Genomic DNA, 19,313 nt, shown 5'->3' on the forward strand with positions numbered 1-19,313 from the left:
CTACCTTTGCAATATTATGTTTGTAAGGTCAGCTGCCTACAACAATTCATATAGTATCCAGCAACATTGCCTATAAACATTCGCAAAAATTTAGTGAGCTACTAAAGCGCCACTAAACATTGTTTTGTCTTTCTCTCACTACACACTTGCTCTCGCGATATCTACAGCTCTACTTGTTTTAATAAAGAGCACAAATGAGCGCAAACTTTGTTTGCTGTAATGTTGCTAAATGTGCTGCGCACTCTTTGAAAAATGTTGCTGAGAGAGCTATATAAAAAATTAGTTGTGAGAAAAATAAAAATTCAAACAAAAAATGTTCCAGCCAACTGCGAGATTGTGCAGAAAAACGAACGAGCCACTGAGAGCGTCAAATATAACGAAAACGTTAATAAAACAAACTGAAAAATAAGAATTGCCAGCGCAATGTTGCATTTGCGTACAATCGTGAACACTTTAGTATTATTTGTGTTCTCAATAGTGTCCGATTGATGTGGCGGATGAATATTTTGTTGTATGTGCTTTTAGTTACATGCATATTTGAGCGAATTGTGTACGGAAGGCAGTAGCAAAAGTCGCAGAAGACAAACAACAAAATATAAGGCGGCTTAGCAGCAGCCGACCCCGAAAATAAAAATATACTACGTCTACGTGAGTTTGCTGCCAGTGAAGTATTTAACGTTTAGTGTTTGTGCAAATTAAAAAAAAATTTAGTTTTTTCGCTGCTTTTATTTTACAATTTTCATTGAGCTGATTCTACAATTACAATAAATAAATAAAAATTCAGCAAAATCTAAATTTGTGCATAGAAATTGATTGCAAGAGAAAGCAAAAGAAGAAATACAAAAAAAAAAATGTCCAACCGAAAGCGAAGCTGAATCACCTAACTAACGAATGTGAGAAGATGTAGTTGTTGTTTTATTGCTAAATAATTGCAAAAATTTGCAAAAAAAAATAACAATAAAAGTGTGCATTTTTTAAGGTATGCATGATATTTACAACAAAAAAATAAAAATGTATGCATATTTTTGCTTATAAAATAAACAAAGCAAAAAATATTATGTATGTGTGTATCTACCTAATTTAAAAACGAGCGTGTGATTCAAGTCTTTAAAAAATATATTTCCAACATTTTCTGTGCATTTAAAATTATCCACCTTTGCTTGCTTCTAAGTGTTAGTGATATGTATTCCATATATGTGCGTGTGTAAGTAAAATGCAGGTAAAAGAGCTGAAAAAAAATCAAAACAATAAAACCAACAACACAAAATCAAGTAACTGCATTTAGTTAAGAAGTGAATGCCTTAAAGAGTGACTGAGAAGTGCACGAAAAGAAAAACGCGCGCCCATAGCAATGGTACAAACGTTGCGACGTCAACGACTATAAACGCGGTCGGCGTCACAGCATCATCGGCAGTCTACCTTACCATGCAAACGCATTAGTTAACACAGACGACGTCGACAGCGCACGACTATACATAAACAGTCGACGTCACAGTTAAGTCGAGAGTTCAACTCACCGCTATTGTAGTATATAGTGCAGGCGACGTCACAGCATCCATAACGTTGTTATTTGCCACCTCACCGCTCTATCGTTTATCTCAGCATACTTACGTTAATAGTAGTGTATACGAGTGGCTTAAACAACAACAGCAGGCAAGTGGTAAATTTGACCGTCTCCACATACTCATACGCTCTCCATTTTCATCTATCCACACCTACACTAACAGCACTACTGCCATCGCACCACTCACCTTTGTTTTCCCTAGCAAATGAACAGTGGGAGTATTTGGTGCATTAGCATAAATAAATGTAAGGCGCGATAACCTCCGAAGAGATCTAAGGTCGAGCTTCTCTTCCAATTGGCGTCGTGCTCCTCTTGATTTTCCCTACAAATTGACCGGACCGGACCTACATGTTTTATGCCGACTGCGAACGGCATCTGCAAGGCAGATGAGTTTTCACTGAGAGCTTTTCATGGCAGAAATAAACTCGAAGCCCTTGCCAAACACTGCCGGTGGGCGACCCCGCTTAGAAAATTTTTCTTCTAATTGAAAAACCTTATTTCTAAAATTTTTATGTTGCTTTGCCCGGGGTGTGAACCCAGGGCATACGGTGTGGTAGGCGGAGCACGCTACCATCACACCACGGTGGCCGCCGTGGTGCATTACCAGTGTTTAATTAATAGTTTCAAAAATAGACTCTATTAAATATTTTTTCACTATTCGGAAACAAATATTTTTTTTTGTCAATGAAAAATAACTTACGGCGGAACTGCCTGCGGCTGTACTTAGGACGTCATACCTTTCATGAACGGAGCTGAACAGTAATGTGTTGAAATTTCAAAAATTCCTTAAATCTGAACAATAAGTTGTATGGAATATATATTATATATACCACCGGTCTTAACGATTTTTTCAGACAACAATGAATGTCTTATATGAAAACATCTTGCGAAATTTCAAGCTTCTAGCAGTTAAAATGAGGAGTAAATGACAAATACCATCTTTTTGGAAAAATCGGTTGTTGGGGGATATATGTAATAGCGATCCGATCCTGTTTGTTCACAAATGATCAATCCGACACACAAATATCCTAGCTAACAAAATTTCATCAAGACATATCAAACATTTAGGGACAAGTTTGCGTTCAAACAGACAGACAGATGGACATCGCTTAATCAGCTTAGCTCGTCATTCTGATCATTTCGGTATACTTATTGGTGGGTCTATCTCTCCTCCTTTCTGGACTTATAATTTTGAGATTTGTGACAAACTTAATATACCTTTTCATTTTTATGAAATGTATAATTTCATATGCAAATACACCAACGGTAAAAAAACGAGGATCAGAGAGATGAGTCACAAAGGAGTATGCGATTATAGCCAGTTTTGATTTTGTGTTCGAGCGATCCTTTTTGTTTGACCATGTCCTATGGAGAGACCAATTGTTTATGCCTGAACGGATATTGTCGGACTGGTCCCCATTATAAATCTGCAGGTGCTTCCGAACATGTCATTTTTCTACTACCCTTCTTGGCCTTACGGATACTGTCGGACAGATCCTCTTCATACCTCTAGGGATAACGTAGGACAGGCACGCTTTCTTTACCTAATACAATAGGCAATTCAAAAGGTGTCCAATTAACCGTATGTGCTATGCTTTATTCAATCTTTATATTGGAAACCATGGAAATAACTCAAATCTTAAAATTGTAATGAATACTACACTCTTGTGAATTGCCAAAATATTTGTAATTTTTTCATATTGTTATTGTAGAAAAACAAAACAATAATTTCTACGATAACGGAACATAGGGTACCTACAAGTATTTTAGGCTTGGTATGGGACACCGCATTTTTCTGCAACAGATCGTTTCAATTCCATTAAATGTGTTTTGTTTTACCCATTTCGTTGGAATTTTATTATTGTTTCTTAGAATAGAAATATGTTTCAAACGGTCTAGTCCCAACTTTACCCCAGAAGGACGAGAGAGGATCAATTATACCCTAATCTTGACAAAATAGATCAATCGCAGACCACTCTCTTAGGGATTATTCGCACGATTTTTTTTACAGAGTTATGACCAAACAAATTATCAAAAAAGCATATGTTGTGTTACAATGTAACATGCTGTTGATAATTATTTTGAAAAACTTCTAAAGAATTGATAATTTACTTATCGAAATATCTGTCATCGATAAAAAATAATAAAACATAATCGCTTTATCAAACAAAAAAAATTAATATATACACCGCTTGCGTTGTCAAATCGCCCACTGTGCAAGTTGATTGCGTGTATATGAGTTTACGTTTGTGTGTGTGTTTCAACACCTATAGCATCAATCTCAAATGTAATTGCTCTGCAGTTTGTGAGATAGTTGATTAGTAGTAGGTAGGTAGTTTTTTTTTTTTTTTTTAATTGGTAGTTTTAATTTTATTTTCTTACGCTATTTCTTCTACTTCGCCACTTATACATTTATTTACTTTCTTACCTGTCAAACTCGTTTTCAACACATTTAAACGTTGGTATATGTGTCTGTGCTCTCTATAATACGTTGAGTCTTCTTGACTGCGTCACAATAAACGACGACGTCGTCATCACGAGGCGAGAAACCAGTCAGCAAACGTCGTCGGTCTCACCTTTCAATATATTACCAAGCTCATCATCATCATCAATATCGCTGATATAGCATCGTTGGTATGCATAGATTGATGGTATTCTGTATGTGCGTAAGTTTGTGTATATCCATACAGGTATAGCCATGTGGATCTCATCTTGCTGATATCTGACTTAAAACGTTACTATGCAAATGCATGCATAATTTAATGAAATAGAATTGTTTAAGATGAAGCAAACAAAAAATGAAAATAAATAAACATAAGTAAGAGAGGAATAGTAAAAGATGTGGAAATGCAGCAAATATTCATGCAGCGTTAGCTACGTACATACATATGTGCATGCTCGTATGCAATTATATAGGGTAAATGTACAAGTGATCGGATTATGGAAACTTTTTTTAGCAAGTTCAAACCATTAACTTTTCTTTCTAATTCTTTTCCGAGGTTGACCATCCTCAAAACAAGCTTTCAGAGTAATGAAACGATAAGGAGTTCAGAATTTTATGTATTTGGTGTTGGAAACGTTGCTATAGCAAATGAAAGCAACGTATCACGATCGTTTTAAATTTTTTCTTTGCATATTTGCTATTCAAAATTGAAAAAATAAACTACGGTTTTTGATGTTGCGTATTTGCCATGACGTAGCAAATGCAAAGCCGTATATAATTTTTTGGAGAATGCAATGATAAATATCTATTGCTTTTGGAATGCAATCCACAAATCATGTTTTTCAATTCAAATTGTGTAGTATATTTACAGGCGCGCATCAACAGAGCCTAGTTACATCCCTTATCATATCTTATCAAATTTTCTATGAAAGCAGAGGAAGAAGATGGACACCACTTCGCTGGAAGTACCAGGTGAAAAGTGATTTAAGTTCCCTTGGTGCAACTAATAGCCACCAACTAACCCAGCGATGAAGCGACTTGCGCCTTATTGGACGGCTATAACCGTTTTAATGGCTTAGCGCCAATTAAGTAAGTAAGAAATGAGAATGACTCCGATTTTCCGTGACTCATGGCTCCATATTATCCGTTGCGTTTCATTTCCATGACTGATATGCCCGCAAGGTTCCATCACATAGACTGCATAAGTATATAGTGTTATGCGGCAGCTAAGCAGGAAGAAGTACAATAACTACACTATAGTGAGTGCCACACAGTGAGATCGCATACTTTTAACATTAGAAAATGAAAACATTAGACTAGTCCGTAGCTATGTATAAGTAATTTCCTAACCCAAAAGTCTTATATAGTATGTTGCTTCCGGTGTTGGAAACCCTTTGTTGGATTTGTTAATACATAGCGCATATTACGAATAGGAGAACTTTTTAATTCCATACTACTAAATCTATAAAACTATCGTTATCGGCAGGCAAGGGTATTAATCTAATGTCGTTTCCCTAGTAATACTCGAGTTCCCATTGAGACTTATAACTTCATGAAATGCATTTTCCCACAAATGTTTCCTCTCTTCTCCTAGCCTTTGACGTATTTACCCTACAACATTAACCAAGAAGTTAGGTATTTCTTGCTGCGACCACTTCTTTATTTCACTAGAAGATTACATTCAGGTTGTTACTTCTTGGAAGCCTTTCAAGCCACTCAACGGATTTTACGTTTACTTATCTACCATTTTCTTACCATATACAAATATACATACATACTTACATATCCATTTTTAAGACATGGCCTTCCCTGATACTGCGAGACAAGCGTCGCTTAACTTGGTTTCTCTTGTTGCTGTGCATGTTTGTTGTATTGGCTCTATTCTTACCTGGCTCAAATGTTGTGTGACCCTACCTTTGTCACGTGCACCTTTTACTCGCTCTTCCTTATTAATGTCCCTTCTCAGAGTGTGTTTGTGTGTTGGTATGTGTATACTTAGGTATATATGGATGTATGTATATTTGTATTTGCGTTTGTTGCTGCCATCCCATTTAGGAGTGTTTGCACTCAAATAAGTGGTCGTTCGTTACCATCGCATCTTCTTGGGTCGGATTGCTTGATTTCTTCGACTCATTAAAGTCATTGCTTTGTGTGGTGCAATGCAGTGAACAAAAACAAAGAAAAAAAAAACAAAAATGAGCGTTGAAGAATAAAAGACGAAAACGGAGGACATATTAACGTATTTATTATATGACGGCAATAAGAAACGAGAAACTACAGCAAACACCAACAACAACAAGTAAGGAAGGCTAAGTTCGGGTGTAACCGAACATTACATACTCAGTTGAGAGCTATGGAGACAAAATAAGGAAAATCACCATGTAGGAAAATGAACGTAGGGTAACCCTGGAATGTGGTTGTATGACATGTGTATCAAATGGAAGGTATTAAAGAGTATTTTAAGAGAGAGTAGGCCATAGTTCTATGGATGGACGCCATTTAGGGATATCGCCATAAAGGTGGACCAGGGCTGACTCTAGAATGTGTTTGTACGATATGGGTATCAAACGAAAGGTGTTACTGAGCATTTTAAGAGGGAGTGGGCATTAGGTCTATAGGTGGACGCCTTTTCGAGATATCGCCATAAACGTGGACCAGGGGTGACTGCAGACTTTGTTTGTACTATATGGGTATCAAATGAAAGGGCGTGGGTCTTAGTTCTATAGGTGGACGCCTTTTCGAGATATCTCCATAAAGGTAGACCAGGGGTGACTCTAGAATGTGTTTGTACGATATGGGTATCAAATGAAAGGTGATAATGAGTATTTTAAAAGGGAATGGGCTTTAGTTCTATAGGTGAACGCCTTTTCGAGATATCGCCATTAGGGTGGGCCAGGGGTGACTCTAGAATGTTTGTACGATATGGGTATCAAACGAAAGGTGTTACTGAGCATTTTAAGAGGGAGTGGGCATTAGGTCTATAGGTGGACGCCTTTTCGAGATATCGCCATTAGGGTGGGCCAGGGGTGACTCTAGAATGTTTGTACGATATGGGTATCAAACGAAAGGTGTTACTGAGCATTTTAAGAGGGAGTGGGCATTTGGTCTATAGGTGGACGCCTTTTCGAGATATCGCCATTAGGGTGGGCCAGGGGTGACTCTAGAATGTTTGTACGATATGGGTATCAAACGAAAGGTGTTACTGAGTATTTTAAGAGGGAGTGGGCATTAAGTCTATAGGTGGAAGCCTTTTCGAGATATCGCCAATAGGGTGGGCCAGGGGTGACTCTAGAATGTTTGTACGATATGGGTATCAAGCGAAAGGTGTTACTGAGCATTTTAAGAGGGAGTGGACATTAGGTCTATAGGTGGACGCCTTTTCGAGATATCGCCATTAGGGTGAGCCAGGGGTGACTCTAGAATGTTTTTACGATATGGGTATCAAACGAAAGGTGTTACTGAGCATTTTAAGAGGGAGTGGGAATTAGGTCTATAGGTGCACGCCTTTTCGAGATATCGCCATTAGGGTGGGCCAGGGGTGACTCTAGAATGTGTTTGTACGATATGGATATCAAATTAAAGGTATTAATGAGGGTTTTAAAAGCGAGTGGCCCTTAGATATATATGTGAAGGCGTTCTCGCGATATCGACCAAATGTGGACCAGGTGATCCAGAAAATCATCTGTCGGGTACTGCTAATTTATTTATATATTCAATACCACTAACAGTATTCCTGCCAAGATTCCAAGGGCTGTTGATTTCGCCTTGTAGAACTTTTTCATTTTCTCCTACTTAATATGGTAGGTGTCACACCCATTTTACAAAGTTTTTTCCAAAGTTATATTTTGCGTCAATAAACCAATCCAGTTACCATGTTTTATCCCTTTTTTCGTATTTGGTATAGAATTATGGCATTTTTTTCAGTTTTCGTAATTTTCGATATCGATAAAGTGGGCGTGGTTATGGTCGGATTTCGGCCGTTTTTTATACCAAGATAAAGTGAGTTCAGATAAGTACGTGGGCTAAGTTTAGTAAAGATATATCGGTTTTTGCTCAAGTTATTGTGTTAACGGCCGAGCGGAAGGACAGACGGTGGACTGTGTATAAAAACTGGGCGTGGCTTCCACCGATTTCACCCATTTTCACAGAGAACAGTTACCGTTATAGAATCTATGCTCCTACCAAATTTCAAAAGGATTGGTAAATTTTTGTTCGACTTATGGCATTAAAAGTATTCTAGACAAACTAAATGAAAATGGGCGGAGCCACGCCTTTTCTTTTATTTTTGTATTTTGTTGCATCTTATCATTACTGGAGTTGAATTTTGACTTAATTTACTTATATACAGTAAAGATATTAAATTTTTTGTTAAAATTTGAATTTAAAAAAAAATTTTTTTTAAAAGTGGGCGTGTTCTTCATCCAATTTTGCTAATTTTTATTTAGCACATATATAGTAATAGTAGTAACGTTCCTGCCAAATTTCATCATGATATCTTCAACGACTGCCAAATTACAGCTTGCAAAACTTTTAAATTACCTTCTTGTAAAAGTGGGCGGTGCCACGCCCATTGTCCAAAATCTTACTAATTTTCTATTCTGCGTCATAATGTCAACCCATCTACCAAGTTTCATCACTTTAACCGCCTTTGGCAATGAATTATCGCATTTTTTCGGTTTTTCGAAATTTTCTATATCGAAAAAGTGGGCGTGGTTATAGTCCGATATCGTTCATTTTAAATAGCGATCTGAGATGAGTGCTCAGGAACCTACATACCAAATTTCATCAAGATACCTCAAAATTTACTCAAGTTATCGTGTTAACGGACGGACGGACGGACGGACATGGCTCAATCAAATTTTTTTTGGATCCTGATTATTTTGATATATGGAAGTCTATATCTATCTCGATTCCTTTATATATGTACAACCAACCGTTATCCAATCAAACTTAATATACTCTGTGAGCTCTGCTCAACTGAGTATAAAAAAACATGCCAACAAGTCAAAAAAGGAAACCAGTTGTGCATAAATAAATATATACCCACTTGTATGTTTGTATAGTTGTTTAGTAGATTGTTCATATATGTTGGTATGTTTGTTATAGCAGCCAAGTCCAAAGCATATTCGCTAAGCAAAACAAAATATTGAGGTTGTTTATGCGGTAAAGCGAGAACTAAAAAAATAAAGCATTAAAGACGACTAAAAAAGTCAAAAGAAAACATAAGGGCTAATACAAAGAAGAAGAAGAAGCCATTTTGTGTCCCATATTTAAGTATGTGCCGCTTAAATATGAAGATACACCGTAAAAATTGTTGAAGATGAAACTTTTGAAGTTTTAAAGGAAGAACAAAACTCAAATACTGAAAAAGAATACATAAAACTATGATAAAAATATGAGAGTGTAATAACGTTCTCGCTTCTTGAAAATAATTTTAAAATCACTCTCCAAAACTGTGTGGAATTGCCAAACCAAAGGAAACTAACTAACGGATGCAAGCACCATAAAGGCACTAGCCCGACACTCTCGGGAACGATTTGGTATAACCACATGGAACCTTCTAGGCCATCCCGCACCTTAGATTCATCAGGAGTTCGAGATCGCCAGAGCATCGTCTGTTAATGAATTGGGTTGGCGAAGCTATATATTGCGTGGCAACTCCTTGAATAAATTTGGTATTTTAGTCGCCTCTTACGGCAGGCATACCTACCGCGGGTATATTCTATTCTATCCACTTAATCGGTGGTGACGCCCAGCGACTTGTTTTAGATATATCCTACTTAAGTCAACTGGAAAAATCGGTATCTCAAACGAAAAAAAAAAGTTAATGTTAGCATTGCTCACCCATTCATCCATTTGGGCATTCTCTTTTGAAACAGAGCTACCATATCCTTAAGAAATAAGCATCACAAAACAATATTTTTGCTTACAATTCTACTTGTTTTTTACTTCCAATTTTTTTGTTATATTTATTAACGTTCAACAAACTGTTCCAAGCAGGACCCAACACCTGTCCAAGAACATTAAAGAAATGCACCTGACGGAAGAAATTTATATTGATCATTCCAATTCGGTTCAACATAATGGTTACTTCGACCTTACCACATCGCAAACATACATCGTAGCTGCTTTTTCACTACTGGATCTTAAGCCCTTGCTTAGATAGCCACTGCTGTGAGCGCTTAGCCAAACTCCACAGTACCCTAGTATGTAGCTTAGTGGTTTGCACGCATGCATTGCTCGGTATTTGAGCAGAGCCGTCTCCCAACTGAGCCACCATGCGAAGTAACGGTAGCCTTATCGCAGCAAGGGGCCCTTCTTCCACGTAGTGATGGATAAAATAAAAGAAACTAACAAAGATGCTCCGGCTTAAGATGATGAAGAAAATGAACGAAGCGAACGGCAGTTCCTTAGCTCATAACTGTTCCGATAATAGAACGCAAGCTTTTAGGTAACTTCTCGATGAGCTAGAGAATTGAACTTTCAAACTTAATTCAGAGGTCGATGGCAGCCGATGACACGATATAAAAACATTCGTTAGGGGGCGCACGGGATGAGATATTTAGAAAAATCGTACGAAACGGAGAGAATTTTGGGATTGATTTTTATGTAAGTTCTCATTGAGCTATAACTGTAAAACTTTACAGATAGGATAAAACGCCGAGAAAATTTAAAAAAAGGAGAAAAAGATTCCGTTAGGTCTCGCACGCATCGAAACATTTAGATAAGAATTTGCAAATTTGGTGTTTTGAGATTGATTTTAAAGTAACTTCTCATTGAGCTACAAACATGAAACCTCAGAGATAGGTTAAGACACCGTGACAAAGGAACAAACGGAGAAAAAAATTGGGTGGCGCGCGGATCGCACAAATTAGATAATAATTTGGAAATTTGAAACCGGGTTTTAAGTAACTTGGCGATGAGCTAGAGGCTGAAAATTTAGAGCTTAATTCAGAGGTCGATGATAGCCGATGACACAATACAAAAAGTTTCGCTAGGGAGCGAACGGACTGATATATTTAGAAAAATCAAACGGAACGGAGGGAATTTTGGGATTGATTTTTATGTAAGTTCTCATTGAGCTACAAGCGTAAAACTTAACAGATAGGTTAAGACACCGAGAAAATATAAGAAAAGGAGAAAAAATTCTGTTAGATGGCGCACGGATCGAAATATTTAGAGAAGAATTTGGAAATTTGGAGTTTTGAGATCGATTTTTAAGTCACTTATAATTGAGCTACAAACGTGAAACTTTACACATAGGTTAGAACACCCTGACAATGAACAAAAGGAGGAAAAAATCCGTTAGGTGGCGCACGGATCGAAATAATTAGATAAGTATTTGCAAATTTTCAAACCAGCTTTTAAGTAACTTCTCGATGAGCTATAGACTTGAAATTTCAAACCTAATTCAGAGGTCGATGGCAGCCGATGACACGATACAAAAAGATTCGCTAGGGGGCGCACGGGATGAGATATTTAGAAAAATCGTACGAAACGGGGGGAATTTGGGATTAATTTTTATGTAAGTTCTCATTGACCTACAATTGTAAAACTTCACAGATAGGATAAAACGCCGAGAAAATTTAAGAATAGGAGAAAAAGATTCCGTTAGGTCTCGCACGCATCGAAATATTTAGATAAGAATTTGGAAATTTGGTGTTTTGAGATTGATTTTAAAATAACTTCTCATTGAGCTACAATCATGAAACCTCAGAGACAAGTTAAGACACAGTGACAAAGGAACAAAAGGAGAAAAAAATTCCGTTGGGTGGCGCACGGATCGCAAAAATTAGATAAAAATTTTGAAATTAAACGGAACGGAGGGAATTTTGGGATTGATTTTTATGTAAGCTGTCATTGAGTTACAAGCGTAAAACTTAAGAGATAGGTTAAGACACCAAAAAAATATAAGAAAAGGAGAAAATAAAAATAAAATAACAAAATTTTAAGCACTTCCTTTATAGAAATGGACAAAAATCAGCGAAAAATGTCTCCTTATATAAAGACATATTATTGCTAAACATAGATTTTTAAAGTTTGACATAGAAATTGTAAAAATATTTATGAGAAGGAAAAATATAAAGGTGGAGCGCAATTAATTGACTAATAATATCTCCTTTCCTACCAACTTTCTAATCCAAGTAATGTGCGTCATAGTTTAGCAAGAATATGTTTTTATATAAGACATCCCTTATCAAATTCACTCCGAACATTTTTTTGTTCAACACCTTCATCAGCTTCGTATGAAAAAAATAAATAAATATTAATTAATAATAAATGTGTCTTACTTTCTTTTTAACGCAGGAAGTGATAGAGCAAGAACATTTTAAGTAACTAAAGAAAAATATTTTAAAAATTGAAGAAGTTCAATAACAAAGTAACAAAAAAGCGAAAAGGCGAAAAAAGTTGTGCAAGTTATTTTGCACAAAACATTTTTCTGTGGGGTTTGTGCAAACAGGCTGCGTGTGTGTGTAGTGAATAATAGCAAAATAATAAGAAGTAATGCAGATTAATAATATATGCGAAAACAAAAAAAGCAATAACTATAAAAAAGTGTACGAAATTTAGCAAAATTAGAAATGACTAGCAAAGTTATAAGCAAAGAATATCAAAAACAGCAACAAAATGCAAAGACCACAAAAAAATTAAAAACCAACATAGAAAGCACCCATCAAACAACAATAGTAACAAAAATAAAAAGTTTTTCGTAAACATACAATAATATCAATGGTGAGCTATAACAACAGCAACAACACCTACAACTTCTACAATAACCAAAATTTTTTTAATGCAACAAAAAATTGCGGAAAATATCAAACAATTGATTGAAATATTAAAATAAGTACAAACAAATTAAAAAGACCAAATCTAAAAAATCAAAAAAATTATAAAAAAAAGCACCACAAGCAAACAAATAGCAACTGTATAAAAATTATTGGATGGAAAGTACAGCAGTTCAAATGAGAGCTTTGCAATAAAAGCAAGAACCTTTAAAACCACCAAGCAAAGCTGGAATTATTTGTTTTCCGTTTCTCAACGCCATTGTCTTTATGTGTTACAAGTAATTCTACAGTTTTCACCGCTTGGCGTAACATTACTACCCAAGCTAACTTAAATCCTTACAGCAACAACAGCAATCAACATTCATCATGATTGCGATGTGGATATACTTTTTAATAGGTAAGTGTGCCCAACTTTTAACTTTTCTAAACAAACTAATGAGTTAGTACTTATTTATTAATTTCATTTCGAAACTGAGAACTCGATCAATCAACAAATAATAAATTCAATGAAAAAGACTACACAAATTAAGAAAATATTCACAAAAAAATTCAATCATAATTCAGTTTTAGCATCATCATCATCATTATGACCCTACACTTATGTATATGTAAATCAAAAGACTTTATTTCCGACTTCGGAACATAAATTAGGTAGGAATTCAATTCTATGTGAAAAACCATGTATCAGGAAATCTAGTTAGTGTTTGTATTCATTATTCGGTTGGAACTACGATCATATTGACGGAAAATTCGGTAAATATATGTATATGAGAGCATATGCTTATCCTGAAGAGACACAACCGCGAATTCAGCTAAGTTAACGGAATAATGCAATGCAGTATTTCCCGGATATAAGCACCATAGAAAATGCACGAAAATCCGTGCTTATAAGCACTGACTGTGCTTATATTGAAATCCCCAATTATCAGTGCCCCTAACACAAACAATTTAAAAAGGAACAACTGAGATTCATTTATTTAAAACAAATAATTTCAAGTGTACAAATATCAATACATTAACAGTTATACTGAATTTTGTATCATTCATTGGTTCTATATATGTACTTACATATAAGTACTGCTTATGATGTATGTACGAATTCGTTAATTATTCTTACAAAAGTCTGTAATTTTTGACTGAATGTTCAATTTAGCGAGTTTGAAATAGTATTGCTCAATTTTATCGATCTCGAGCATAAATTTATTTGAAGGCATAAGTGCCCTACGGATATTAGCAATGGAATCAATGACTTCCTATGGCTTGGAATACTATCTCCCAACACTGTTAGGAGGTTCATCATCGGACGATTCTTCTATAATTGAATTTTCTTTGGGAAGGCTTCTGCGATTATATGTTCGTCAGTAGATTCCCCGTAGCAGGCAAGAATGCATAGAATCGATAAATTAATTTTAATTTGGTTAGTACAGTAAATTTAGTTCGAAGCCAAATAAATTCGAGTATGAGAAGATTTAAAATATAATTTTTTTATTCAGTGCTTATAAGCAGGAAAATTACAAAACTTTAGAAAAAAATCGGTGCTTATAACCGGAAATCGCTTATAACCGGGGTGCATATAAACGGGAAATACTGTACTATTTTTTTCGGCTGCATACCGGCCTTTGATAAAATCTGTCAAAGAGTGCCACCTAAAAGCATAGCATTTCCTGAAGTACATGCTTTAAGATGATGTTTGCTAATTTTTTGAGTTTCCGTTGTACACCCAAATAATTTTCTTCATAATACTGTTGAAGGAAACACCCTAGGAATAACATCTAAACGAAACTCGTCTTGGCGCCATTGTGAAGACTTTCTCAATACTTGTGTTTGTTCGACTTGAAAACCTTTGCTAAGGTCTGTTACAGCGTTCTATCCGAAAAAGTAAAATCTCAAATTTGGACTAGATAAAACCATATCCAAATATTGAAAAAGGTATGCGCTGTTAACTCTGATAGATTGTTCTCAGAACTGTAAATTGCTTCATCTCCCAACAATATGCCCTTTTCATAGTAGCTGCTTTTCATTCGAAAATCCTTTAGTTTACACAAAACATCTTAAAACAATCGCCATATTTTAGTGCTCACCAAAATTGAAACTGTGGCTGTGTTAGTAAGACTAAAATCATAATGCTGGTAGTGGTTTAGTAGTTGATAAAAAAGAAATGAAGCAGGATGTATGCACGCATGTTTGCTAACATTCGAAAAGTAATATACAAATATGCCATACAAATACTATTTTATTGCTTGGGTCTAACAAAAAATTTTAACAAAATATGTATATTGCTCATATTTAACCATTGAAACATTATGCGCTTGCGCATTTGTTTGCAAAATATCTGTTTAGAAATACGCAAATAAACAATAGCCCTCCTCCCTGATGTTGGTACCCTGCTTGTTCAGAACATACTAAACGAAAGAGAATAATAATGTGTGTGAAATGAGCGCGAATAATTATTTCACTAGCTGACGACCACTGCCATAGTAGATGATACCACTGATGAAGCCAAACCTTAGAGCAGGGATAACCATTTAGTTAAATAATTATTGGCGCCACTTCACACGTATTGTTATTCTCTTTCGTGTTTAGTTGTCGCTCAATAAGCAGAGTAGCAACATCGATTGTTGGTGTCGCCTGTTTGCGTACGACTATGCTATTTAAGCTGTATCGCCGTAGTCGTATCCCTAACGCAATCAGCTGTTTATCGTTACGACGGTAAACCAAAAACCAATTGGTTGGCTATGATACGGTTAAGACCTTAGCGGCACCAATAATCGGTTGCATTGATTCTCATAAGGTTGGTCGAATCAGCTGTTATAAGGTTACCGATAAAGCACCAATGTCTGCAGCTTTATGCGCGAAGTTTCGTAATCTTGCGCATAAGTAAACAAAATTCTTGCATACGATGTTGCCTCGTTGCTTGCTAATAGGCGAATAAATCGTGCATCAAGTGTTTCGTACGATCATCGCGATTTCACTAATACAGCCACAGTTTCAATTTTGGTTATCCCTGCCTTAGAGCGTAATTTATGCAATACATGCTTCGTGTTAAGGTTCTCGCCTCTTTAAACCAGCGGTCGTCATTTCATAGCGTAACTGTGCATATTCGAATCACACGGATTTTTTCGGTTTCGTTTACTGAATGTGCAAGTCGTTGCTGAACAAGCGGAGTAGCAAGCTCGGAGGTGACTAGTATTTATTTTACGCATTTTAAAATAACATATTTTACCAACAAAAGCACAAGCGCGTACTTTTAAGCTTTTAAATGATAGCATTATATTTAATTTTAATTCTTTGGTAAATTAAAACATTTTCATAGCATGTATGACAAATATATTTTGTATGTTAGCAACCAAGCTTTAGCGTTCATTCCACTTAATTCATTGCTCGTTGATCAACGACTAAATCACTACCACTACTGTCATAACATTCTTACAAACACAGCCACAGTTTCAGTTTTTAAAGCCTTGATTTAAAGGTGTAAGAGTTTAAGTTCTAAGCAATGCAGCCCGGGATTGAACTTTCAAATCACGAGAGGCAAAAGGGAGCGAAAATGGACATCCCTAGTATCAACTCACAAAGGTGCTTCAACAATTATTTCTAAATTTTTTGTCTTTTAATTGCCAATCGTAAAATTAACGCAGCTATTGAATTGATTACTACAGTATATTGATGCTAACTATTTAGTATGTAGTATGTAATTAAATTTGGTGTTAAATTGATATACCAATCAAAGGTGAAAATGTTTTCTAAAGAAATCGTAAAACACTTGTACACTTAGGTTTGTACTTTCATGTAGTAATTAAGTAAAAACAAGTAAGGACGGGACTGTCTTCTGCTGTGCCGAAGACTTCATACCTTTCATGAATGGGGCTGAACAATAATCTTATCCCGTTCGTAATCTCCAAATAATCGGATGCATAAGATAAGAAATATATAGTGAACAGATGTACATACCTGAACGATTTTTAAGATAAACATAAAATAGAAAATGGCAAAAAACCCCCTAATCTGAACGATCGGTTGTATGGGATAGGTATATACTATATACATATAGCTCCGATCGAAGTGATTTTTTCAGGAAATCTTCTATGATACATTAGAATAAATATCACCAAGTTTAACGTTTTTATATTGGAAATTAAGGGAGAAATTACCAAAAATCTTTCTATCTGAACGATCGGTTGTATGGGATATATACTATATATAGCTCCGATCAAAGTGATTTTTTCAGGATATCTTCTAGGATATATTAGAATATATATCAACGAGTTTCACGTTTATACTTCCTAATTTGCGGCAAGAAAGACCAAAATCGTGTTACTGAAAGATCGGTTGTATGGGAGATATATGTTATAGTGGTCCGATCCTACCGGATCCGACAAATGTCTAATATAATTCAAAAATACATCTTTGTGCCAAATTTCATTGAGATATCTCAAAATTTGAGGGACTTGTTTGCGTTCAAACAGACAGAGGGACGGACAGACGGACGGACATGGCTATATCAACTCAGTTCGTCGCCCTGATCAATTCGGTATACTTAATGGAGAGTCTATCTTCTATATTTCTCAACGTTACAAACATCGGACCAAAGTTAATATACCATTTCATGTTCATGAAAGGTATAATAAAATAAAGCTAAACTTCTAAATTACAACAGTCGAATTCCAATACGGTATGACAATTAAATAATATAACGCTAGCTGAACTACAAAAAGTATCAGCAAAGGTTTTTGTTTTTAATATATAACAGTGGTGCCCTCTAGAGCTTCCGGAAACTATTCGGCGTTCACCAACATGTAATGTGAACGCAGCGACAGATTCAGCTAAGCAAGCAGTCAATCAGTTTTGGCTTGTACTCCAACCAGTAAACATCTCATACGTAAATTCTATGCTCACGCATTCACCATGTAAGCACATACTATCGTATTAGAAGCTCTGCCAACGTTGTGCACCACTGACATAAAAACATGAGCACTATTATTGTTTTTAAGGCATTTTTGTTCAATGAATATAACAGCTTTTGTATTTCAGTTCTAGAAATCCATATACATATGGTATATACGTTTTTGCATATAAAACCCTATAATACTTATAATGATCGTAATTCTTTCATTATTAAGATATCTAACCTATACTTAGATAAACGTAGGGGGATTGACTATGTTTTAATTGCTGTATTAATATTTCTATGGCTCTATGGTATCGATTTCCAAGTGTAAATATAGAAATTATATTAAAGTTAAGTAATAGGTTAATTGTCATTTGAAACCCAAACAAGAAATATCAGAAGACAGAGTATTGAAAGAAAAATTTAAACCAAACTAACAAAAGTGTTAAGCTCCCAGCAAATAACGAAATAAGGCGTTAGTCTGTAAATCAGTGTTGATAATGGTTACCGTTCTACTCTGACCTCGACAAGATTTTCAATTTCAAACGATGCGCAACTTTCCAACTGTCAAGTAAGGCCAAGTAAAATAATTTTAAACTAGAAGTGTAAGATTTTGCTAAACCCAAATTTTCTATAACCTTAGGAAAATAATACCGTCCATATATAAAAGAATTATTCCTTAAGGAGATTCAAAAATAATTTTTAAAATTTTTTTCCCAAGAAATTTTTAAATTTTTTTTGGCTAAGAATAATAATTTGCGAATATCTCAAATTTAATAGTAGTTAAAAATAATGCAATCACTTTTCATCGAACGCGTGCATATAATTATCTAAATAGACATTTCAGTTCAATCTCAATTTGAGATGCCTTTGAGAATTTACCTTATTCTTACACCTCAAACACTAGTTTGAAGAATGAATCTCAAAAAACTGTTGGTAGCGTTCTCAAAGTAAAACTGGCATACGCAATAAAATTTTAGGCTTAAGTCACATAAGCGCACAAGTTGATAACTAACGTGCTTCTCAAATCGGAAGTGTTGTTCCTCAACAGTGGCTCAACTTGAGAATCATGACATTCTTAACAAAAAGCGCAATTGTTATACGAAAACATGCTGTTTCTCAAGTTAAAAAAAAATAGTTCTCTACATGTACTCAAGTGTGATTCCCTTATTGAACATAATTGTAAGTTTCCAATACTGCAATGTTTTTATGAAAAAAAGAAACATGTTTAAAAAAATTATTTTAATTTATAATGCTTACTCTGATCTTGCTATTTTCTGCACAATAAACAGCTGCTGGCTTTGCTGGTGCTAACTTGGAGAACAATTTTATTTTCAATTTCACCTCAATTCGGTATCTAATGTGGTATAGGAAATATTAATTTCCCAAATTTATCTAATGCTGGACAATAATTTGACAATGATGTTAGATGTCAACTTGAGAACTGTAATTTTTACAAATCACTTCAAAAGTTTGATAATAATTTGGGAATGTTTTTCGAGATCAACCTAAGAACTATATATTTCCTGAAAGCTGGAAAAATATTTTTTCGCGGTTGAGACATTTGGTTCAATCTCAATTTGAGATGCATTCGACAACTTACCTTATTTTCAATTCTCAAACATTAGTTCA

At 35.3% G+C, this 19,313-nt stretch overlaps 1 protein-coding gene across 8 annotated transcripts in view; it reads left to right on the forward strand.

The window, feature by feature from the left end:
• The first annotated feature begins 478 nt into the window (after nucleotides 1-478).
• The window catches only part of ed (echinoid), a 660,012-nt gene continuing 641,177 nt past the window's right edge, over nucleotides 479-19,313 (forward strand). Inside the window, exons 1-2 of one of the 8 annotated variants that reach the window (XM_067767198.1) lie at nucleotides 479-1,660; nucleotides 12,315-13,190. In XM_067767198.1, the coding sequence (XP_067623299.1) occupies nucleotides 13,160-13,190 (31 nt within the window). In that variant the 5' untranslated portion in view covers nucleotides 479-1,660; nucleotides 12,315-13,159. The remainder of the gene's footprint in view (nucleotides 1,661-12,314; nucleotides 13,191-19,313) is intronic. The other 7 variants (XM_067767199.1, XM_067767200.1, XM_067767201.1 and 4 more) reach the window with 7 other exon arrangements.

This window comes from Eurosta solidaginis, chromosome 2, assembly GCF_040869045.1.
Source record: "Eurosta solidaginis isolate ZX-2024a chromosome 2, ASM4086904v1, whole genome shotgun sequence".
NCBI lineage: Eukaryota > Metazoa > Arthropoda > Insecta > Diptera > Tephritidae > Eurosta > Eurosta solidaginis.